Source organism: Fundulus heteroclitus, chromosome 7 (assembly GCF_011125445.2).
Source record: "Fundulus heteroclitus isolate FHET01 chromosome 7, MU-UCD_Fhet_4.1, whole genome shotgun sequence".
Taxonomy (NCBI): Eukaryota; Metazoa; Chordata; class Actinopteri; order Cyprinodontiformes; family Fundulidae; genus Fundulus; species Fundulus heteroclitus.
This window is the reverse complement of record NC_046367.1, coordinates 43,920,322-43,946,034: the sequence shown is the minus strand read 5'-3', so window position 1 is coordinate 43,946,034 and position 25,713 is coordinate 43,920,322. Positions and strand designations below refer to the sequence as shown.

At 41.6% G+C, this 25,713-nt stretch overlaps 2 protein-coding genes and 3 long non-coding RNA genes across 5 annotated transcripts in view; 3 read left to right on the top strand and 2 right to left on the bottom strand.

The window, feature by feature from the left end:
• The window catches only part of LOC118563792 (germinal-center associated nuclear protein-like), a 112,266-nt gene that overhangs the window by 56,217 nt on the left and 30,336 nt on the right, over positions 1 to 25,713 (bottom strand). The gene's annotated exons all lie outside the window — the stretch shown is intronic.
• Positions 1 to 25,713, top strand: part of LOC118563801 — a 55,429-nt gene that overhangs the window by 6,966 nt on the left and 22,750 nt on the right. The window lies entirely within an intron of this gene.
• On the top strand, positions 1,692 to 3,637 carry LOC118563799. The gene is made up of 5 exons (XR_004931445.1): positions 1,692 to 1,721; positions 1,810 to 2,157; positions 2,243 to 2,305; positions 2,854 to 2,946; positions 3,440 to 3,637. It is a non-coding gene; the product is annotated as an uncharacterized LOC118563799 (long non-coding RNA).
• On the top strand, positions 6,767 to 9,603 carry LOC118563791 (DNA polymerase-like). The gene is made up of 2 exons (XM_036139724.1): positions 6,767 to 7,050; positions 7,929 to 9,603. The coding sequence occupies exons 1-2, from the start codon at positions 6,991 to 6,993 to the stop codon at positions 9,348 to 9,350; spliced, it is 1,482 nt and encodes a 493-aa protein (XP_035995617.1). The 5' UTR covers positions 6,767 to 6,990; the 3' UTR covers positions 9,351 to 9,603.
• LOC118563795 lies at positions 23,455 to 25,282 on the bottom strand. Its single transcript, XR_004931437.1, has 3 exons — positions 25,241 to 25,282; positions 23,642 to 24,002; positions 23,455 to 23,547 (listed from the first exon to the last, which is right to left on the bottom strand). It is a non-coding gene; the product is annotated as an uncharacterized LOC118563795 (long non-coding RNA).

Sequence of the window (25,713 nt, the reverse complement as noted above, 5' to 3'; positions counted from 1 at the left end):
AGTGGACGGACGTCTCCAAGGAGCAACATCACCATCAGAGACTAAACATCCTGTCATCCTGGGGGAGGACATGATGAGGCAACATTAACTCAGTGTTACATTCACCGTCAGAGACATAAGGATATACCCTTTTGTCACTTTTTAATTGACGGGTGATTAATGACCCTAATCATTTCCGGTCTCCTTTGATTTCCGGTCTCCCCTTTGATTTCCGGTCCCCCCTCCCCATTTCCGGCCTCCCTTGATTTCCGGCCTCCCTCGATTTCTGGCCCCTCTTGATATCCGGCCTCCCTTTGATTTCCAGCCTTACCCATATTATATTATTGTCATTAATACGATATTATTATTAATATAGTTATTAACTTTATTATCGTGATTATTTAATATGTCTAATGATTCCTTTAATACACATCCAGCTACTAATTTTCAGTTTATCCACATCCAGTTATTTAATTTATCTTATACACATCCAATGATTTAATTTTATCCACATTCAGTTATTTAATTTTTATACACGCTCAATCTGATGCTTAGCAGCAGCATACCACCCATATTAAATGATGATATTAATTATAATACAATTCACTTTATAATTATATCTATTTATTTCGGTTGTACACATGCAATTAATGTATCTTATACGCACTCAATCTAACGCTCAGCAGCAGACCAGCCACACTCTACGTGGAAAAAACCTCCTTCCCGCACCGTTGTGATTGCGCTGAAATAGAGAATCCTTAATCTTTAATCCTGCTATAAAGCTCAATTCAGTTTGGAAGCACGACAAAAAGCGTCTTAACAGTGCAGCAGCTCACTCTCTTACTGATCACGACCCCGAGTTTCACGAGTTCTGTAGAGGAGAGGAGGAGCTGTCTCAAACACATGTGCTGCGTTTGCATGCAGCAGGAAGGGGAGACAATATCGATCCGGCATTTGCAGTCAGCAAATTCGTGCAGGGCGTTATCTTATCATTTTCACACAACAGCAAAACCGTCCTTTCAACGAGCATGACATCCTTTCATTGTTAGTTAATAAACAAAAACACTGAGCCTCTCTGTTATCTTCATCAACAGAGTGTCTGGTCAGCGCAGATCAGTGGATGGACACTACACTTCCTGGTCAGCTAGGGAGCCGAGCAGGAAACCTCCCTGTTATCTCAATAAACCAGTGACCATCGCCGCTCAGTGCGCCACACACCAGGCCATTGTTAGTTAGCAGAACAGGAAAGCGTTTCAACTTATCTGAATAAGACACTGCTCCGCGCAGGTCGGGGTATCCGGGCCTCGGTAAAACTTAGTATACCGCTGGAAGTCACGACTCTCTCGGTAAACGCATCCTCTAAGGACCAGAAATGTATAAAGATGCTCATTCGGTGCAAGGTAATCATCACTCGAGATCATGCAAGAAACCTCTTCAGCTTCGCTCCTCACTAACGCTCAGATCCATCCCGAGGGTCAGAACGCAAGCTCCAACCCACAACATGGCATACGCTTCTTTGGTAAGTTCTAATGAATATATTCTAACGATGTTTTAAGTTATACGTTGAATATACGGTGGGGGAATCCCCCCCTATGACGCCACTGATCATGTGATACCGTAGTAATGTCACTTGGGGAATCCCCCCTTACGCTTTTTGGCTGTGTAACAATATATGTTTAATTATTTTTCAGACCTCACAGGTGTGGAGCAACAAAATGTACTTTTAACACCGTTCAACTACGGTAGGATTTACTTTCATAAAGATAAAGTATCTAAAGTATTTAAAGATACTAATACGTTGTTTTAACCATTTTATTTTTATTGTTTTAGGTTTTTTTGATGAGACGAGCGGTAATCCTTACCTACAGCACGGTGTTCACCAGGCTCAGCCGCAAAGAACTCGGCCAGAGAGCAAACTTACACTGAAAAACCGCCCGTCCCGAAGCAAAACCCGCCAGGACTTTGCCTCGCAAAATACGTCTACCCCTAAACAAGAAACAGATAAAGTCATTGATCTGCGTACACCACCGCCGGTTCGCCAACCTCTCTTCCTCCACTCAGCGGTAGCGGGCATTCAACCTCGCCAGCTGTTTGTAGCACAAACACCTACCTTGCAAAACAACCAAGTCCAAACGGATGTACCACAAGCAACGATTCCACCAGCAAACCATACCCATCGTAAGTTTCTTTATAACTCTGAAACTATCGATTTTATGTTTCTCAACCAGCCCCGTTTCATGTTCTCACTGTATGCCATTGACAGTCACACTGAGCGTTGAAACTTCAGTTCAGACGGTTCAAGACCAGCGGGAGACTACATCATACGGTAGGTAATTTGTGGGACATTCATGTGGCGTGCTACGTTAACACGCAGTTTCCGCTCTAGTTTTACGTGGGTTCGATTCCCCGGTGTGATGCATTTTTTTTTTTTTTATCTTTTTTATGTATTTATTTCTGCTGCAATCATTGTATGCGTGTAATTCGCTCCATTAAAAAGCTCCGTCTTTCTTAACAGAAGCAGGCCCTTTCAGTGCTGAAGGTGCAGAAATACAACCCCCTAACGCACCTCAAACTGATCTGCCAGCAACCTCTTCAGACGGTGAGTAATACAGTTTTTTTCATTAATTAACTTAATAGTTAATTTATTATTTCTTTTTTACACTCTTAAAGTTTAAACTACTGTTCTGCACGGTTCAAAAACCTCCCTCCCTCTGTATGTTTCAGTTTCTCACTCTTTCAGTGTGTGTGTGTGTGTGTGTGTGTGTGTGTGTGTGTGTGTGTGTGTGTGTGTGTGTGTGTGTATTTATTTCTGCTGCAATCATTGTATGCGTGTAATTCGCTCCATTAAAAAGCTCCCTCTTTCTTTCTTAACAGAAGCAGCCCTCCTGAGGGAAAACGGTGCTGAAGGTGCAGAGATACAACCCCCTAACGCACCTCAAACTGATCTGCCAGCAACCTCTTCAGACGGTGAGTAATACAGTTTTTTTTCATTAATTAACTTAATAGTTAATTTATTATTTCTTTATTTACACTCTTAAAGTTTAAACTACTGTTCTGCAAGGTTCGAAAACCTCCCTCCCTCTGTATGTTTCAGTTTCTCACTCTTTCAGTGTGTGTGTGTGTGTGTGTGTGTGTGTGTGTGTGTGTGTGTGTTCTACCGTCTTAGTGGGGACCATCACAGGTTTTTAACCTGTGTGTGTGTGTGTGTGTGTGTGTGTGTGCATGTTCTACCATCTTAATGGGGACCATCACAGGTTTTTAACCTTTGAAGTCAGGACATTTTACAAAGTATGGCAGTGTTAACCTCTGTGTGTGTGTGTGTGTGTGTGTGTGTGTGTGTGTGTGTGTGTTCGAATCAGGCCTCTCCTCACTTTTCAACCCCATATGCTGTTTTTACTAATTTATTTAATTGTATTTACTTATTTATATCTATATACATATATTTTTTTTATTTTTGCAGCCCCTGATACGATCCGGAGAAGACGATCCTTAAGAAAGAGGAAAAGACCCAGTCTCATTACACTAAGTTCTACCCTCAAGATAGTCCAGAGAGTGATTCCGAAGCTCGAGACAAAAGTGATTACGATTCGAAGGCTTGCAACGGGTAAATAATTTCTTTCGCCTACAATAAATAATGAAATCAATAAATCCCTATGTCCTTCTTTGTTAAATCTCTGTCTTTACAATTAGTTTATTATATCATAACGAATCATTGTTCTTCCACCTCTTCACACACATGAAATCACCTTTTTCTACAATTAGGCCGCCGTATAATAAAATGAATAAATCCCCTGCATCCTTCTTTTCTTTATTATATAATAATGAATCAATGCATTTCACCTATTTCTAAATATGAAAGCATCCTTTTCTACAATTGGGCAGTCGTATAATAACTTCCCATTCATACTATATTAAATATCTGTATTTACAATTAGTTCATGGCATATTAAAACATTATATTTTCATCTCTTTCCACATATGAAACTACCTTTTTCTACAAATAGCTTGTAATATAATAAATGAATGTTTTATTCTTTCCTGATTATAGTTGTTCTGTTCTATTACAGAATCTGCATCGATTATTCAACAAATTCCATACTGCGGCCGCAGAGGAACCTACTACAGTCGGAGAGCTGAGGAGCTTCTGAGAAACTGCATCTTTCTCCTGAAAGAAAGCGCCAAGATCTCATTGCTACAGTAGAGTTAACCTTTTAAATTGTGACCTCTGTTAAAATGGGTAGCCAGCAACTGAGAAATGCATTGAATGAAATTGTTGAAGCTGTGAATGAACTCCGTAATCTCCCTGTACACCCTGCAACTGAATTTCTCAATCTAACCCCAAATTCCCCAGTCAGAACTCAGGGTCCAGATTTGGACCTTGAATGTTTACTATCTGTAGAACGAGCCATCGAACGATTAAATGATTCTTTCTCTCAACCATACTCGCCTGAAAATAATTCCTTAGAGTTTCAACAGCAAGTTACAAACGCTTTACACGAAATCACACAAATGGTTAATGAGCTTCAAAATCTTCCTGTTCAGCATGTGCCTGGTTCTTTCAATGTAGCTCCACATTCACCGTCCAGGTTAGAACAAGCGGTCCATCAATTAAACGTTTCTCTCTCTCAAACATTTAGCCCTAATCCTACAAACGCTCAGTATGTGCAACACGGTGGGGCTCTTGTAGAAAACGGTGAACAAAATCCCACTGGTTCTTTCAATACTGCTTTGCCAAATCCCACATCCAACCAGCCTCAACAGCCATCTCTCATTGCACCCGACCGAGCGGATCAACCCTGCACCAGTCATGGACAGTCAGCTGCAAACAGCTCTGAACATACCCAACAAACTCAGAGAGAGCGAGAAGGTTTCAATGTTACAGAAATAAGACGTCCTTTCAACGTCATTGCCTCGCGAGCCGGCGACGCTCCCAACCCCGCCGAATTTTACACACAAGTGTATCATATTCTCACCGAGCTCGCAGAGTCAGCTGCTCGCCTTGCCTCTCGTAGCGATATTATTCAGCTTGAATTGAGCGGAGAAGGATTTTCTCATCACGCCATCGTTCAGGTAAATGATGAACGTGATTCAATTCTGCCTGCATTTCTGGAATTTTTAGAGGATTTAACGCAGTCAAACGCGGAATTGCCGGATCCAAACAACTTAGAAATGATTGTTCAGGTTGTAAGAAACCCTCATGGAGGTGTCAAACGTAAAGCCGAAAAAACATTGCACTGTGAACTGATTCGTAAAAAACGTCAACATTTGTATATCGTCGCCAATCGTTCTGATCAGCTTTGTTTTTCAATCAGTCTTGCCCATCTGTGTAACCCTGCTTTTACAGATGCCCAAGCCGTGCAGCAAGCTGTACTTTGGCAACGCACAGTGGGCCTCACAGAGCAAACCCCTGTCACTTTCAGCGACGTGCAAAAATTTGAAAAGATTCTCAACAGGAAAATTGTCGTTTTCTATAAAGACGGTAAAGACGCAATGCTTCGTAAATTCCAGACTGACTTTTCCGATCGTTCAAATCCGCTTTTTCTGCTTCTGTTCAAAAAACATTATTACGGCATTAAAAGCCTGGCAGGGTTCACCGGTTCTAACTACATTTGCAACTACTGTTTTACCGGTTTCCAAAACATAAACAGGCATAACTGCGAAGGTCATTGTTCAGTTTGTCTTGATCCGAGATGTACTCTGCAACAGCGCAACCCTGTACAATGCACAGATTGTAAACGAATCTGCCGTAATTCATTCTGCCTCGATAGACACAAGGTCCCCAGATTGAGACCTAACCTCGGAAAGCATGTGAGTAACTGCGAAACAACTAAATTCTGTCCTCTGTGTAAAAGGCTATATGATCTAGCAGCAGGCGGGGGTAGCAAGCCTCATGAGTGTTCAATAAAATGCACGGTCTGTCGTCAGAAAGTCCCTAGAGGTGTTGATGTAACGTTAAACGAGCATCAGTGTTACATTCAACCCACACTGACAGACCCTGAACTCGGCAATAAACTGGTTTTTTACGATTTTGAAACTTTTACAGATCAAACCGGGAGACACATCCCATTCCTTGTCTACACAAAAACTTTGGCGGGAGATGTTTGGTACTCTTACGGGGTGAACTGCGTTAGGGATTTTCTGCTTCATTTCAGAAATCCTCGTTACAAAGGTTTCACTTTCCTAGCTCACAACAGTCGTGGGTTTGACTCTTACTTGGTTCTGAGTGTGATGGTTGAATTGGGCATTAAACCGTACCTCATCACACAGGGAAGTAAAGTTCTCTGTTTTACCGAGCCTGATTACACTCTGAAATTCATCGACAGTCTTTCATTCCTTACTATGAAACTCAGCCAAATGCCAAAAGCATTAGGATTCACCGATCAGTGTAAAGGGTTTTTCCCTCACTTGTTCTCCTCTGAGAAGACTTTAAGCTACGTGGGCCCGCTTCCTCCCCCCTGCTTCTACGCGGTAGACCGCATGAACCCTGCCGAACAGGATCGGTTTTACATTTGGTACAATGAGGCTTGTAAACACCCCTTTGACTTTCAGAAAGAAGCTCTTTATTATTGTCAAAATGATGTGGAGATTCTTTTCAATGCTTGTGTGAAATTCAGAGAAGAGTTCTTTAAAGAGACAACCGTGGATCCTTTAAAGTCAATCACCATTGCGTCAGCTTGTATGAAAGTTTTCACATCCAATTTCCTCCCTCCTAACACTCTCGCGATCCCCTCTCCGGTGGATTACCGACGTCAATGTAAAACATTTTCGAACGCGTCTATTAAGTGGTTAGAATGGGTAGCTCAGGAACGTGGCATTTTCATTCAGCATGCGCTCAATAAAGGTGAAAAGAAAATCGGCCCTTATCACGTCGATGGATACGCGGAGGTTGAACGGGTGAAAATCGCGTTTGAGTTCAACGGGTGTTTTTTCCATGGGTGTCCCACTTGCTTTCCACCCGACCAGACCTGTCCTCTCAGGGGGGTTTGCTTTGAAACATTCCACTCTGCTACCATGGAGAGAGCGAGGTTATTGCAATCGGTTTACGGCGTGCAATTAGAAGTTATATGGGAATTCAATTCAATTTTTTATTTATATAGCGCCAAATCATGAAACATGTCATCTCAAGGCACTTTACAAAGTCAAGTTCAATCATATTATACAGATTGGGTCAGATTATACAGATTGGTCAAAAATGTCCTATATAAGGAAACCAGTTGATTGCATCAAAGTCCCGACAAGCAGCAGTCACTCCTGGGGAACCGTAGAGCCACAGGGAGAGTCGTCTGCATTGTACATGGCTTTGCTGCAATCCCTCATACTGAGCAAGCATGAAGCGACAGTGGGAAGAAAAACCACCCATTAACGGGAAGGAAAAACCTCCGGCAGAACCGGGCTCAGTATGAACGGTCATTTGCCTCGACCGACTGGGGTTACAGAAGACAGAACAGAGACACAACAAGACAGACAAACAAGCACAGAAGCACACATTGATCTAGTAATCTGTTCTACATTAGATGGTAGTAGCGGGTGAGCCGTCTTCTCTGGATGATGTCACAGTTAACAGAACGCCAGACCAGGTGTACCTACTATGAAGAAAAAGAGAGAGAGCAAAAAGTTAAAAGCTGAAATGACGACAGTCATTTCAATGTAATACAATGCAAAACTGGAGAACAGTAGACTGAAGAACAGTAGAAATCAGTAGAGTGAGAAAAGTAGACCCTGATGTCCTCCAGCAGCCTAGGCCTATCACAGCACAACTATAGAGATAGCTCAGGGTATGAGCCACTCTAACTATAAGCTTTGTCAAAAAGGAAAGTTTTAACATTAGTCTTAAAAATAGATAGGGTGTCTGCCTCACGGACCAAAACTGGGAGTTGGTTCCACAGGAGAGGAGCCTGATAGCTAAAGGATCTGCCTCCCATTCTACTTTTAGAGACTCTAGGAACCAGCACGACTGGATCCTAATGAAGGACTCGCACCCGAGTCTCAAAAGGTTTCTACAGTCTTTCAACGCACCAGAGCCTCTTTCCCCGCGAGAAGCTTTGTACGGCGGCCGTACTTGTGCTCTCAGACTCCGGTACACGGCGGGGGAGGAGGAATCGGTGCATTATGTAGATTTCACCTCATTGTACCCGTACGTGAATGCAACCTGTCCCTATCCTCTCGGCCACCCCAAAATCATCTGCAAAGATTTTGACGATCCGCGTAACTATTTCGGGTTCATCAGGGCGACCGTGTTTCCACCCCGCGGTCTGTTTTTTCCCGTTTTGCCGTACAAGACATCTACAGGTAAACTCGTTTTTACTCTCTGCCGTGCTTGCGCCGAAATGAACTACCAGGCAGGCCCATGCAGCCACACTGATCGAGAGAGGGCGTTGACGGGGGTCTGGGTAACCCTCGAATTTAACAAAGCTCTGGAACTCGGTTACACCGTCGCTGAAATCACTGAGGTTTGGCATTTTGAAAAACAGAGCAGTTCAATCTTTAAACCGTATATACACACATTTCTGAAGGGTAAGCAGGAAGCTTCAGGTTTCCCCGCTGAAGCTACGGATGAGGAGAGCAGGTTAAAGTATGTGGCAGACTACAAACGTGAGCAAGGCATCCAGCTAGATGTACGGAAGATCGAGGCCAATCCTGCTAAAAGGCAAGTGGCTAAACTGTGTTTGAACAGTTTTTGGGGAAAATTTGCGCAGAGAAATGATTTGGCTCAAACTACCATTGTGACAGACTCAGCAGAGTTTTTTAACTTCCTGTTTTCAGGTAAATACGTTGTGTGCTACTTTCACTTCCTGAACGATGACATGTGTATGATTCAGTGGAAATACAACAAGCGATGCATGTCCCTGCCTAACAAGGTGAATAATGTGTTTATCGCGGCGTTCACCACGGCACACGCGCGGTTGAAACTATTCACCTGTCTCGAACCACTTCAGGAGCGCGTTTTGTACATTGACACAGACAGCCTGATCTACGTGGTTAAACCGGGTCAGACCTCCCTCGAGCTGGGAAATTATTTGGGGGATTTAACGGATGAGCTGGGAGGTGATACCATACAGCAATTTGTTTCAACAGGCCCCAAAAGCTACGCTTACCAGACAAGAAACCAGAAAAAAGTTGTGATGCGTTGTAAAGGCATCACTCAAACTCAGGAATGCAGTGAGAGGGTGAATTTTGACAGTGTGAAAGAGTTGGTAGAAGGTTATCTGCAGGGGTCTACAGGGGGTGTGTTAGAAGCTCCGCAGCATACCATCAGGAGGGATAAAAGAAACTTCCAACTTAAAAATGCCACATTTCAGAAAAAGTTCCGCTTGGTGTATGACAAAAGAAGGCTTTTTCCTGACGGAACAACTCTCCCTTTTGGTTACTAAAAAGGTTAACCGAGAACAATGTCGCTCTCTGGTGAAACACAGGAGATTGAATTTGACCCTAGATTCAAAACCCCTTTTTCATGTCTGATAGTGGGTCCGAGCGGGTGTGGAAAATCTTTTTTTTTTGTTAAACGTGTTTTGCAGAATTGTAACCATGTTATGGATGTTGTACCTGTAAATATTGTATGGATTTATACATCTCTTCAACCCATGTACGCTGAATTGCAGAGAATGAATAAAAAGATTAAATTCATCGAAGGACTACCTGATTCTTTTGATGATGAAAATCTGTTTCCTCCTGATCAGAATCATCTGGTTATATTGGACGATGTAATTTTCCAGGCTTTGGAGCATCCTGAAGTGGTCAAGATTTTTACGCAATACAGACATCACAGAAATATGAGCGTGATGATGCTGACTCAGAATGTGTTTCATCAAGGCAAGTATAGCCGCACCATCAGTTTAAATACTAATTATATGGTGTTGTTTAAGAACCCCAGAGATAAACTGCAGCTGAATATATTAGCCCGTCAGATGTTCCCGTCAGAGAAAACGTTCTTTATGGAGAGTTTTCAAGACGCCACCAGAGAACCTCACGGGTATTTAATCGTCGATCTGACTCCCACTTGCCCAGATCATTTCAGACTGAGAACGGGGATGCTCCCTGGTCAGTGGCCGGCTGTGTATGTACCCAAGTAAATTAATTTACCATGTCAGCTCGCATAAAAAGGAACATACCTCTTTTTAGGGCTCTGTATCATGCCACCCCACAGAAACGGAAAGACATTCTCGCTCACTGCTCGCCGGATTTTCTCAAAGCCTTGTGTGAAATAGCTCTGAACATCTTAAAAGGTAACGTTAAAGTATCTCCCGCTCAACATAAAAAACTGCAAAAGCAGAAAAAAATCATCAGATTGCTGGCTGATAAAAGAACGGGTTTAAAACGTAAGCAGCTGGCTCTGAAAAATCAAACAGGTGGGTTTATTTTACCCCTGCTAAGCGTTGTGGCTCCTTTAATCGGAGAGCTGGTGGGAGGTCTCATCAGGAGATGAGAAAATGTCTCTTAGGACGGCGCAAAAGATGTATCTCGTCTCTCCGCATCAGTTCAAACGTTTGACTCCGTCAGAGCCTTCTATCAGACAGACGGCTGAAGAGGATTTGGATTCTAAAATGAGAGAGATACTGAATGAACAGGGACTAAGTTCTTATGAAAAAATTAAAAGGTACAACGCTCTGCTGCAGAGATATCTGACTCTGATGAAACAAAGTCAACTGGAGGAACCCAGAGTGACTTTAACTTTGCAGCGTAACCCTACCCCGGACAATAATGACGGTGAGGCGGACTCTGGCTCTGATTCTACTGCTTCTACACCCTCTCCTATGGAATTGGATGAAACCGCTAGCGAAGTTCTAAAAGCTCTACCAAACAGAGATCGCAAAAACGCAGAATACATATTGAAAAAGTTGTCCCTACATGGTACGGGTTGGACGTCGAAAGGCGAATTTGTTTATCGGGATCGTGTGATGGGAGGCTCACATCTACTCAATTTGCTGAAAAACCTTCTGCTGCCGTTTAAGAGGAAAACACAGACCCAGGAACCTGTAGGCTGGAACCATTTCATGACCGCCCTGAAGGAGCTAAACATCCCTGTGTCCTCAGTCAGCAATCCGCAAGCCCGGGAGCAATACAGAGGCTTGACGGAAACGGACGTATCGGAGAAGAACGGAGCTAAACCTTTTGCAAAACGAAAAGGAAAAATTGTGTTGTCCCCTAAATTCTCCGGAATAGACTTTGAGCATCCAACCCCCTACAACGAACGAGTCAAGAGCAAAAGAGTCAAGAACCCTGCATGGTTGAAATTTTCTCCTTAAAACTCTGTATGAAATAGAAAGTAGAGAAATGAATTTGTAATAAAGATACTTTTATTGTTTCAAATTATTCATGTGTACAGTGTTTTTATTTTAGACAAGTTACAACTTGTAACAATCTTTAAACATTTGTAAAGAACACGTTCCGTGATTAAACGAGCACGAGGCCCTATTTTTTACACAACGCTGATATTTTTTCACAAAATCAAATACCATGACATCATTTTTATAAACACTGTCATCATAGGTAGCCAATATTTCATGCATCGATAGCCCGCAGGCTTTATGACAAAGATAATAAACACAATGATGACCGCACACGACTGATAGAGTGTCTTGAAGTTGACGATTATGATACAATATTTTCGAGGATCTCTCTTTCAAAAATGTCACTATGCTCGAGGGATAAAATTCGAAATCCGGAGGAAATCCGTAAGAGTCGAAAAAGGTGGCTCCATCATTCTCTTCCAAAGTCAGAGCTAGCCAGTGTTCACCAGGCATGTGTGAAGGATGAGTGTTGACGATAAAATAGGCCGGGCCACTGTACGTGCGTTTGAGTAATGGAAGCTGATCACAAGCCCAAACGCCGCAAAATAGGTCCCCCAACAGGTGATGCATCAGACTCTCGATCTCGTGGTTATTCATGTTTTAATAAAAATCCACCAGGACCTGCCTTTTTGAATCGATTTCCAAAATTGAGTCGTAACACGCGTACACAATCAGGGTGGTCGTGTGAGGCAGCGGAACTCTGAATCTCATTTCCAGTCTCAAATTGCCGTTGCACACCGGTGACAGAGCGTCTGCGTCCTCGCTCGGATTGAGATTAAAGACAAACAGGGAATAACCCTCGTTAAATTCCTCACGAGCGATGCTTAAAGGAAGGTCTTTTAAATGACGACCTGTAGAGGTGAACATGTTGTAATATTCCCTGACTGAAATACCGTTGTTGAATTGGGGTTGAAACGCTTTGGCGGGGAACTGTCTGCCGTCTTTGCAGAGCGCTAAATATTCCACATCCATATGCTTAAAGTTGAAAGGCGACATGCTTCTCCTTCCAGTGAATGCCTCGTGGTTGACCATACCTAAAACGACATATTTCGGCATCGTTCCCAAAAAGAGATTCTCCTGAGTACATATCCTGGAATTTTCAGGGACAGAGTACGTTTTCACATTCACGCGCGAAAGAGGATAGAGGGCGTTTCCTCTCATTAATGCTGAGGCATGCCCTAGTCGGATAGCCGGGGAGACTGAAACTTTTTTCATAAATAGCGAAGCCCCCAGAATTTTCAGTCGGAAGGTTGAATCACGCGGTCCCATGAGAGAGAAGGCGTCGCTGGCTCTGGTTAGTTTAACCCTCATATCGACAGAATTCAAGAGGAGTCTTTCGCAGAAGAAAATATCTGCGTGAAGAGGCCCCATCAGGTGTAACTCTCTGGAATTAGCGGTGAAAGCGGCTCTCTTGTTCATCCCCGAATTTGGACCGTCGGTGGTAACAATAGAGTCAATAGCTCCCGCTGTGTCTTTGTAAAAGAGGCCCGCGCTAAATTGGCTCTTTAACGTGTCTTCTGAATAGTTGAGCAGAGTTTCAATCATTGCTCTGTACGGGTGAGTTGCGCTACTCTGTGAAATTAGCCTGTCCCCCAGAATAACGTCGCATTGACTAAACATTGTATTCAATGGGTAATTTATCAACCCGACAGCGGCGTCGTTAGCCAGGTCGCTTCCATCTGCGTTGGTGATCTTTAGACGGACATGCAGCAAAGTATCATTCAAATCCAAGTATTTCTCTCCATCTCCGGGGATAAAGAACTCGATAGGCCCGGTGTCTGTAATCGCTGAGACGGGTAATATTTCTGTGTAGAGCTTATCTTCGATAGAAAGTTGTGTCATGGGGGCGGAAAACAAGTCCAGTTCCGCCAGCGTACATTCTGATGATTTCCGGTGTAAAAGAGCCATGTTTTATTGTTATTGAAAAATAATAATTCAGCTAAATATATCCTTGCTCACAACGGACCTCCTCCCTCTTGCTTTGCTCCTGCTGACTGATTTCTTCTTTTTGCGCTGCAGAACTATTTGTGAACGGCCAACACGTTGCCCCGGAGGTCTCTTTTTAGCTCTTCTTGACAAAACCATAACACCCGACCCCTCTTGGTTATTCATACCCTCGTGGGAGCCGCTTATTTTCGTCATAGCTTTACCTATGACGTCCGAGGCGATGTTTGTGGCAGCCTTTTTCAGATGCGGTTTAGCAATAGCGAAGCCGGATTTAAATAAGGGTGATACGAAACGAAATAATTTTGAAAATATGGATCCTATCCCACGGCCGTACATAACAGGGGCGCCATAGAAGCCGGGTAATTCTCCCCCTACCTGGTTCTGGTAGTAAGGGATAAAACGGTGCGGATCCTCTCTCAAGAAAACCATGTTTTCACGATTGTCGTCGCTTCTTCCTCACGTTTTTAGAACGCTGCAACGTTGTCGTTGTGACTGGTTGCACAGCTATGAATGATTCTGGCCACAATCGTGTGTTTTTATAAGCATGAGCCGTTTCACCTGAACGCTCTGCGTGAACCAACGGGTCTGAAATGTAGTTTCATGATGCACTTTCCGTATGTAAATTTCACCGGGGTGTTTTGATCCGTTTTAATTTCAACTTGTATATTTTCAATATGTTTCTTGGCAACGGGGAGATAGTAGGGGTTATGAAAGGTCTGCGTGATAATATCTCCAAAAATGCCCTGGACCTGAACTGTTCGCAAGAGGGGCGCGTATGCATCCCCCACTATCTGCGGCGCAACAACGTCGCTGTAAAAATAGAGATGGTAGAAACCCGCTTTATAATCTATAGGGTGAGGGGCGTGCCAGTGGTCGAATTTGATCCATTCTCCGGGTTCCGCGCCGAGCATGTAGGCCAGTGGAGCGTGAAAACGTAGATGGTACTGAGCGCCGGCCTGGTAGGTGAGTATGTTTGCGAGTTTGTTAACCTTGAAATAAATATCTGAATCTATCTTTCTCAGATGAGCTTCGATCTCTTTGATAAGCTGATTCATATTACTGTAGTATCCGTTTCCAATCTGTATGCGATGGACTTGTTCCTCGCTCGCTTTCCGCCATTCGAAAAAAGCATTTTCTGAGGGGACGTTATGCCATGTGTGTGGATAAGAAACCTCCGTCAATGCCACTTGCCATTCTCTTTGTAAATTGATATGCTCGGCTAAATCCACGTGGAAACTTGATATGTTATTATCCTTAAAGACATCCAGGCTAGCGTTGGAGGGTAGCATCAGGTAAAATCCTTCGTCCTGAGTTAAGTGGTCCATGTTGCACTGTCAACCGTCAGAGAGCAGCAGGTCGTCGGCTCTCACCCAGCTGTTGAATTTCTCCGGCCAGTTTTTCCAACGTACTAAGACCTGTTTGACCCCCCGCACGGTGCGTTTGTCTAATATGTCACCCACTTGATACATTTTGTTTTTTGACATTTTCACCTTTTGAAGCTCTTCTGCGTAAAAAGAGCCTTGGACGGGCTCCCCGTCTAAATCTTTCAGTTTGAAGACGGGTGGAGATCGTTGTATCACTTCTGTAACTGTAAAGATTTCGTCCGTGAAACTCTGTTCATATTTCTTGTCAAACACACCACGCAGCTTGGAGATTCTGACATGGTCACCTGGTTTAAATGCGGTCTTGACTTTTGTAATGTGTTCGGAATTGGTCCCGTACAGATTTTGAAACACTTGAAAAGCGTTACTAGCGGTGACTTGGATAGGTGCCATTTTAATACTTGAATGATAACCGTGGTTGTAGCTTTTGACCAGATCCTGAAGCACGTTTAGATATCGGAGAGTGTTGTTTGCGGTGAAATATCTCCACATTCTTGATTTTAACGTACGGTTAAACCTCTCAACCACCGACGCTTTTATTTCACTAGCCGTGGAAAAATGTTTAATACCGTTTTTATCCATCAGCGCTTTGAATGATTTGTTGAAAAATTCTTTTCCGTCATCAGTTTGCAGTTTCTTTGGAATCTGACTCTCTTTTAAAACGGATTCAAAAGCTTTTAAGACGTCAGAGGCTGTTTTCCTTTTTAAAGCCCTGGCATAGGCTCTTTTGGAAAATACGTCGATTACGGTTAATAAATAATTGTAACCGTCGTTTTCTTCGGACAAGCTCTGCATATCACAAAGATCGGCTTGGAACTGTTTCAGAGGCCCGGTGACAAACACTCTATTCCTAGGAAATCTTATTCTTGCGGGTTTATGCAAAGAATAAGCATCTTGTTCACCGGTTTCCCTTTCCAAAGCTCTCTGTAGTCTATCTACCCCGCCGAAAGAGCCGGGGTGCGAAGGCGTGTAATATACCCGCTTCATTAACTTTTCTTCAGCCATACCTTCCCACGCACGTAGTGATGCTGAATGAAGGAAAAGAGGTCTGTATTTGGGTTTTTATATATTTTATTATTAATATGCATTTATTATATCACAAACTAATTGTAGAGAAAGTTCATTTCATATTTAGAGAAAGAGATTAATTTTGTTACGATGTCACAAACTAATTGCAGAAAATACTACTTTAATATATCACAAACTCAATGTAAAAAAACACTCATTGGTTAGATAAAAAGAAAGACATTCTTTTAATACAATGTCATAAACTAATTGCGGAAAATACTAGTTTAATATATCACAAACTCAATGTAAAAGAAACACTCATTTCATATATCACAATCTAGTTGTAGAAAACAATCATTTCATATATCACAGACTCATTGTAGAAAACACTCATATAATATATATTACAGAAAGATATGACAAAACATGCATGCTTTGGTTTCAAGACCCCTGCCAGTACTGTGTGATGGTTTCAAGTTGATCTTTTAAGTCATAGTTTTCTTGAACCAGCTGATTATACACCTCGCTGATGTGGTCATGCACCCGCTTGGATAGCGTCAATTCGTACAGATAGGCCTGTGCGACGGCGTTGACTGTGTCGTTGTCTTGATGGATGTTGCGAGCGGCTAAAAACCGTTGAACGGCATCGATGAAACGCTCGTTATAAAGCATTCGCATTACACCGTAGTAATTACTTTCAAAGAACCGGTCCTCAAGCTGCTCCAAACATTCATGGTCTCTCTGACTCGGACGATCATTGATGCATCCGTAGCACTTTCCATGCATGTACTTTTCGATGGCGGTGCTCAAAAGATGGTGCACCACAGTTTTCACCGCTTTGATGAAGCCAAAGCGGATCCACCCGTCGTATTCATCAGCGCCGGTGTCAGCGTCTGGTTCCCCGGATGGAATCTGCACGTCCTCACGCGGTGATGGGGGTGGGGAGGCTGGATCTCCTTGGCCGGAGGGAAGTTCTGAGTCCTGGAGCTGTGAGTACTCAGACTGAGAAGGGTCCGGGGAGGGTGGAAGATTCAGCACTTGTGAATCTTCCTCCTGGGTCTCTGACAGAGACGGCATGGCTGGAAGCCTGGCTGGAAGTGTGGTTGGAAGCATGGAATTCTCATCCCGTAAAACAAAGTACTCGGGCCGTACATGCACGCCTCCTGGGGCAGTGGCCCAGTCGTCAATACGCCTCTGCAGCGATGTGAGGAGACTCTCGCTGTCGCTGTCGAGTTCGGAAGAGGATTCAGGGGTTGGCGAGGGTGAAGGAGGGTGGTACGGTCCCGGAAAGAATTTGTCGCTGTCCGGGGAGCCATGCTGCGGTGATGTTGAAGCGGTAGTTCTTTCAACCGCGTAGTTGTTCATGGTTTCAGATGCTAAAAGTCTGGTCAGTGAAGCTGCATGGATGTTCCGATCGATCTGCCCGGTTGTTTTTTTATACTGAGAAGGGGTGTGGTTAACGTTGAAGGGGGGCGTTATCGGGTGTTGTGAGGAGGGCGGGTCTAAAAAGCAACCACTTTCTTGATCCCCCAAAACGTCTCTCCAGTTGCAAAAGTTGCAGAATAGCGTTGAGATCCGGTCTGCTATCATCTTGTCATGCCATGCGTCAAGCAGAAAAATAACCAGAGTTGTTTTATATTGAGCTTATCTCGGAGTTGCGCGGTAACCCCCCGTTTTTGATTGTCATGTTGGTGAGAAGATCCTATTTGTTGAATCTGTGTCAGTTTCAAATTCCTAGAGTGGGGGAGGGGACCGGAAATGGGGGAGGGGTATGGATTCCGGAAGTGGGGGAGGGGGCAGGAAATGGGGGAGGGGGCCGGAAATGGGGAGGGGGGACCGGAAATCAAAGGAGACCGGAAATGATTAGGGTCATTAATCACCCGTCAATTAAAAAGTGACAAAAGGGTATATCCTTATGTCTCTACCGTCTGCTTGGTGACGCAGGAACAAACCACATGTTGTCCAGGCTGGTCAGAGATGCTGGATGATCAGAGAAACTCTGCTGCAGGAGAATCCTGTCTGATTGGGTCACCTGCAGAAGAACCAGAGGAAAGATTCTGGATCAAAAACAGCCGATCTGCTCCAGAAAGAGTAACGCCAGACAAAGCTGCATTTCCAGATGCTGGAGGAGATTATTTTGGCTCCATTGATGCTAAAAGAGGCAGAAGTCTAGTCAACAGGTATGGAGGATATTTACAGACCGACCAGCCGTACTGCTCATTTAGAGGCTTTTACTCTTGATGCTGATTCCTGGATTAATGCAATCAGAAGATTCATCTGTAGACGTGGTCCAGTCTCCTCCATCTGGTCAGATTATGGCACCAATTTATGGAGCTAACAAAACTGAAAGAAAGTCTGGCTGCTTTGAACCGGGACAAAATCCACCAAACTTTGGTCCAGGATGGCATAAACTGGCATTTTAATCCACCTGCAGCCTGACATCAAGGTGGCATCTGGGAGCTCCTGATTGGCTCAGTCAGAAGTGAACTCACCTGAGTTTAAAACAGCAGGTTGTGGATGAAGAAGCATTGCTGACTGTTTCTGTGAGGCTGCAGCCATCTTTAATGACCCATTACTCAGGTCTCTGATGATCCAGAAGATCCAGAAGTCCTCACACCAGATCACCTCCTGATAATAAAGGTGAACCTGTTACGCCACCTGGACTGTTAGAAAAGACCTGAACCTGAGGAGAAGATGGAGAAGAGTTCAGGGGCCACAGGTCACATTAGAGCATTTTATAGTCTGTAAATATTACAACATTTTGTTTGTACTATCTTTGTAAAAGTTTCCTCTTTTTTTCATGATTATTCAGTTTTTTACATATTATTTTTTTCTCAATAAAGCTGTTACTTAAGCCAAACCTTTAACTTGCTGTACCAGGGTTAGCTGCTGCTGTAACTCAGATCTGCAGCTCTACAGAGAGATTTCTATCTATCCATCGATTATCTATACCCACTTATCCTTGCAGGGCCGTAGGTCTCTTTCTTCTACATTTCAGCAAACATTTCAGTTTTATTTCTTCATCAACTCCAATCTCTTACAGACTCTGCCCATAGGAAAGCAAAATCCAAGAAGAGATCTCATTGTTGTTTCTTTCATTTCTCCTAGACACAAATGAGCTATTTTTGATACTAAGGTGAGACCAAAGGTTTTTTCTCCTGCTTCTCAAATTCAACTCAGGAGAAACAATCACATATAATCTCATGTTTGATCAAAACAAGAGATCTCTATATGATCTGAAATATGTCTAATTTCAGCCTCCTAAACATGAGACCATGAGATCAAAGAAAGAGCTCAAAGAAAACTCAGCTACGACTCCCAAGATCTCATTATTCTTCTCAAATATGTCTCAGTTTTCTCATAGTGACCTCAGAATAAACAACCAGAGTGTGTCTTACTCTGATCAAAAGAAGAGATCTCTAAATGATATTAAATAAGTCTCATTTAAGTCTCCCGAACATGTATAAGAGAAGCTTCATGAAATCTCATAAATAGAGTTATTGCATGAGTATTTTGATTTTACTGGACTAGTTTTACTACATTTCAAATTCTGCATTGTAATTATTGTATTATATTACTGTAAGTTCCTTACCTTGTAACTTACAAGAAAACAAGACAGAAAATAATGCACTTTTAAATTCCAAGTTTTCTAATTTATTAATAAAATGATAAACGTCAACATAACTAGACAACCAACCGCTTCAGTATTATCTTTAGAGATTAATGCAAATATATTAAGGATGCATGTAAGTACTGTACAGAAATCATACAGAAAAAAGAAAAAAAAATGTGGTTGAATCCTCAGTGCACATACAGTGAGAATGAACTATATTTCAAATAATTTGTTCAGTGTTTACAGTTGTGATCAGATTCCATTCCTAATCTTTTATGGGGCTAAAATAGTAGCTTTAACATTTGCAAATGTGTGTGGAGAGTTGTGTGTCTGTATCTCGATTTGTGCGTGTGCAGTGGGATTTGTAAATGTGTGAGAAGATTTGAGTGTCTGTACAACAATCTGCAAATGTGTAAAACTACTTGTGTGTAATCCGTTTTGCAAATGTGTAAAAAATCCACAAATCTGTATTCAGATCTGCAAATGTGTACAGAGATTTGCAAATGTGTAAAAAATCCACAAACCTGTATTCAGATCTGCAAATGTGTACTGAGATTCGCAAATGTGTAGATCAATCTGTAAGCACACACAGAGACACTTGTGTCTGAAGTGTTTTTGCTTCAAGACCCAGAAATACAGACAAATCATTGGTTACAAGTCAAGCGGTTTTTCGGTTGGCTCTCTTTACACACGTGATTTTTGCTACTGTTCTGCCGCGTGAGATGCACAAATGCGTGGAAGGATTTGTATGCGTATCTTTTCGATTTGTGTCCCCTTGCGCAGACTCACAGGCTCAAAGGCTCACATACTGCCCTGAGCGCAGGCTCACAGGCACACAGGCTGCCTCTTCCGGCTGTGGGAGGTCACGTGACTTTCAAGGATTTTACCAAAGCGTTTTGTTTCCAGACGGCTGATAAGGCAACTTGTTACAACCATATAACTTTCTCCCTTTAACGGCAAAGGTTTCTTGTTTTAATGAGAGACTTATCTTGCTAAAACCAGATAATTGTCTCATCATAACAACGCAACATACCCCGGCATCAGCTCGCGGGATATTTGAGTGTCATGGAGAAGAGGAGAGACGGAGGGGCGCCTTTTATTTCTTTTTAAAAAGTCGTCATTTGTCGGAGGAATGTATTTCTGCACTGAGGAGTGACAAGGTAAGTCGTGCATATACAGCAAGTCCTCTACTTGAAATTTTATCAATTCGGCAGTTATTTATATTTAACAACTATGCTATGGAAACACAAGTTGCAGCCCTGTAGTACAGTCTCTGGCTCTGTTTACACGGTGAAAACAGGTTTGCGTTGCCTTTGTACTCTCCATTTACACACTACAAGGTTTAACTGTTGCTTAGGGGGGGCTTTCAGCTATAGCTGTGGGTTTATTTACAACAGTTTGCAGCCGAAACAGTCCTCCGCCAGCCGCTGTTTTCTTCTTCTGGGCAATTTGACCCGGAGCTTGAAAAATCACAGCGCTACTAGTGGTGCGTCATGGGAATTACACCGTTTAAGTACTCTAAACAGGGCCTGTGACTGCAAAAGTACCTATGCCTTTATGTATTTGAATTAAATGTAATTAAAATAAATTTAAATTCGACACTCGTAAGGCTAATTAAAAGTATGTGTATTCTACACAATAAAAGTGAGGCTAGATAAAGCTACATTTATCCATATTTTATTGTGTCAAAACAAAGTGATGAATACAGAGCTTTCTAATGTGACTATTCACAAGCCAGTAAAGGACAGCTATTTATATCAGATCCATTAATAAACCCAGTCAACTACTGCTTTATGCTTTAATAAGGAGAAAAGCAAAAACTGATAATCGATTATTATTGCTGCAAATTCAAAAGTTAATATCAGAATTTATCAATAAAAGCACCTGGCAGGAAGGCACAACTGTTCTCAGTTTATTAGTTGTTGCATTTGTTTTTTCTGATGTCTTTTTAAACTTACTCAGAAAAGAAAACGGATCTTAATCAACAACATTGTTGCATTGCAGTCTAGGTTTGAGCAATATTAAACATTGATCCAGTCTAACCTTTAATCACAATTTTAAACAGTAGCTATTCTCCTTCTGATGGGAATTTGATCTATTTTGCAGTTATTATTTCTAGTTAACAGCTATGCTCTGGATACAATGGCAGCCCTGTAGTACAGTCTCTGGCTCTGTTTACACGGTGAAAACAGGTTTGCGTTGCCTTTGTACTCTCCATTTACACACTACAAGGTTTAACTGTTGCTTAGGGGGGGCTTTCAGCTATAGCTGTGGGTTTATTTACAACAGTTTGCAGCCGAAACAGTCCTCCGCCAGCCGCTGTTTTCTTCTTCTGGGCAATTTGACCCGGAGCTTCAAAAATCACAGCGCTACTAGTGGTGCGTTATGGGAATTACACCGTTTAAGTACTCTGTAAACAGGGCCTGTGACTGCAAAAGTTCTTCATGTATGTTAATGAGATAGGCTGACATACATACGGATAAGCAGCTTAATTTTTTTAAAACATGTCATGCATATAATCATAAATTCTGCTGTAAAGATTAATAATCATGTGCTTAAAATAGTCTTTTTAGTTTATTTCTTTTTTATATTAACCATAATTTCATTGTGCTTGTAGACATATCAGCTATAGCAAGCATGGATGAGAGCTTGGTCATCTATATTCCCACCTATGCTGACAGAATTGCCACCCAGAGATTTTGCTCCGAGTACCAAGGAAAAGGTGAAAGAGGTGTCCTTCGACAGACATTGCTTGAAAAACTCTTTTCATGGAAATCTTCATGGAAAAAGTCCAATTTGATCTAAAATGTTTTTGGTTTCAGGTAATACCACTATGTAATATATTTCAAAAGAAAGTTTACCATTTGACTCAAAATGGTCATGTTTTCAGGAACATATGGAAGTGAGCCACAATAGAGTCAGTTAGCTTTTCTTTTTGCTGACAAAGATATAGAGCAAAAATACTGATTAAAATGATGACTCCAACATTGTGAAATACAAGTTTTGAAGTCAAATTATTGCTGTTGCTATGAAGCTTCTTTAAGGTAAAAATTCTGAAGCATGTGTTTAAACTGTACTTATTTTCCTTTTCTTTCCATAGGGCATTATGTTTTTTATATTCTTCAAAGTTGATTGTAAAATTGATAAATGCTTTGAGCGCAATAGTGCCCAGAATTCTAACAAAGACTTTTGTCTGTTGTATGTAAAAGGATTTTCTCATGTTCAATTTTGAGATCCATGTATTCATCTTTTTAATACTCATAGATTATGTTCTAGTTTGGTCATCTTCTGGAGGTAGAAAACTTCCTTTCAAAAGGATCTTTCAGAGCACTTGTTAAAGGTACTTTTAATGTATGTTCTTCTGTGAGTTGATGTAACATTGCAGTATAATGTTATGTTTCTAAGGAAAGAATGAGTTGGTTTGATCACAAACCATAACACTTCATTTTGTAATGGGTTTTTACCAAAGATTCATTAAAGGTTTTCATATATCATTCAACCATATCGTCATTGTCAAACAGTACATAACTTGGGTCTCAGTGTTCAGTAACAGAGAACTATAAGTCTTGCTGTTATAAATATAAAAAGTATGTCTTGAATATGAGGAGCAGTGGTGGGGTTTACAGAACATGTCATTTAAACATTTTGTGTCCTGCATGATAAATCACAAGGCAAATGTGAAGTTAGATTTCTTGTTATTGTCCTAATATATGTAGCAGCATATATTTACTGTCAAACACAACAAGAATCACAGAAAATATAAAACCTAGCAGCAAAATTCAAAAAGTTATGTACGTCATGATGAAACCTTTAAGTACATGGGAATCGAAGAAAACAGAGGTCTGTTTTTTTTCCCCTCCATCTGTATTTCTTTGACTGCCTGTCCTTTATGGGTTGTGGGGTCTGCAGCTGCCTATTTCTGACTGTGTGGGAAAGTGACAGGTTCATTCTGAACAGGCTCACAAGGTCATTTGCTCCACAAACTCTTTTTTTTACAAGAAAATATCACACGTGTCACAGGTTTGTGCGTATATTAGCTCTTAAAAATAAGCATAACTCAATTGTTTCATCATGTGTGGACGGTGCATGAAGAAAGTTCTCTGTCATCAGAAGGTATGATCCTTCGAACTGTCTCATCACGTGTGAACGGTCCTCTGAAGATGTTGGACTGTGCAAGTTCCCGCCGCTTGCTCAGAAACCTGTATGAGATTGTCTTGTTCACCAAAAAGCCGTGGAACGGTATACATCATGTAGGACCGGCAACTTGGAGCAATAGTATCTCTAATCTTACGAATTATGTTCCATAAGTGAACCACTTTAAGAGTTCTTCCTGAAAGACAAGAAAATAAACAAGTTCTTAAAGTACATACTCCATATTTAAAAGCATATATCATATAGTATTTATCTTTTACATTCAAACATACCTCAGTGATATTTAAACAGGTGAGCAGAATTGGCTGCTTATCCAAGAAGTCACCAGTAAAGTAATCTGTATTCTTCAGTTTTTGAAAAAGGTTCATCCAGTACTGTGCACAACGTTTCCTTAAGAAATCCCACCAGCTGTTGATGTGCTGGCTGTGGGTGCTGGATCCCACAATTAAGTAGTTTTCAGGATAGCTGTCATCAAGACGCAAAAATCTTTGAATGTCTTTCATTGTACCATTCTCTGTCTCCATGTCGATATGAATTCTGGCTGTGGTACCCCCTCTGTTACTGCTGGAAGAAAATATCCAGCAGTAACTTTTGGACAGCACCATCCATGTATTCAGCTTTAGAGATGCCAACCTGTAAACACAGCAGAGACTTTGTTATCGTTCTTTCAAGTTTTTTATTTTAAACAAAAGGTAAAAATAACAATGTATTCTTTCTAAAAATTGAGCACGTTAGTTCTGCTAAATGTGAGAATCTAAATATTCCAAATTCAAAATTTTCAAGTATTTAAATTTTGTGTCAGATCAAATGCACAGGCATTCTAAGATGCAAAAGAGAACATTCATGATTTTCTGGCTGTATTTTTAATGTAGCTATCTTAATCCTGGTCCTCCTACCTAAATGTTTTTGTTTATGGGAATTTTAAAAAGTACTTTTACAGAATTCCCATCAGAAGAAGAATAGCTACTGTTTAAAATTGTGATTAAATGTTAGACTGGATCAATGTTTAATTGCTCAAACCTAGACTACAATGCAACAATGTTGTTGATTAAGATTTGTTTTCTTTTCTGAGTAAGTTTAAAAAGACATCAGAAAAAACAAATGCAACAACTAATAAACTGAGAACAGTTGTGCCTTGCTGCCAGGTGCTTTTATTGATAAATTCTGATATTAACTTTTGAATTTGCAGCAATAATAATCGATTATCAGTTTTTGCTTTTCTCCTTATTAAAGCATAAAGCAGTAGTTGACTGGGTTTATTAATGGATCTGATATAAATAGCTGTCCTTTACTGGCTTGTGAATAGTCACATTAGAAAGCTCTGTATTCATCACTTTGTTTTGACACAATAAAATATGGATAAATGTAGCTTTATCTAGCCTCACTTTTATTGTGTAGAATACACATACTTTTAATTAGCCTTACGAGTGTCGAATTAAAATTTATTTTAATTACATTTAATTCAAATACATAAAGGCATAGATACATTAGCAGTCACAGGCCCTGTTTACAGAGTACTTAAACGGTGTAATTCCCATGACGCACCACTAGTAGCGCTGTGATTTTTGAAGCTCCGGGTCAAATTGCTCAGAAGAAGAAAACAGCGGCTGGCGGAGGACTGTTTCGGCTGCAAACTGTTGTAAATAAACCCACAGCTATAGCTGAAAGCCCCCCCTAAGCAACAGTTAAACCTTGTAGTGTGTAAATGGAGAGTACAAAGGCAACGCAAACCTGTTTTCACCGTGTAAACAGAGCCAGAGACTGTACTACAGTAATGCAACTTGTGTTTCCATAGCATAGTTGTTAAATATAAATAACTGCCGAATTGATAAAATTTCAAGTAGAGGACTTACTGTATATGCACGACTTACCTTGTCACTCCTCAGTGCAGAAATACATTCCTCCGACAAATGACGACTTTTTAAAAAGAAATAAAAGGCGCCCCTCCGTCTCTCCTCTTCTCCATGACACTCAAATATCCCGCGAGCTGATGCCGGGGTATGTTGCGTTGTTATGATGAGACAATTATCTGGTTTTAGCAAGATAAGTCTCTCATTAAAACAAGAAACCTTTGCCGTTAAAGGGAGAAAGTTATATAGTTATAACAAGTTGCCTTATCAGCCGTCTGGAAACAAAACGCTTTGGTAAAATCCTTGAAAGTCACGTGACCTCCCACAGCCGGAAGAGGCAGCCTGTGTGCCTGTGAGCCTGCGCTCAGGGCAGTATGTGAGCCTTTGAGCCTGTGAGTCTGCGCAAGGGGACACAAATCGAAAAGATACGCATACAAATCCTTCCACGCATTTGTGCATCTCACGCGGCAGAACAGTAGCAAAAATCACGTGTG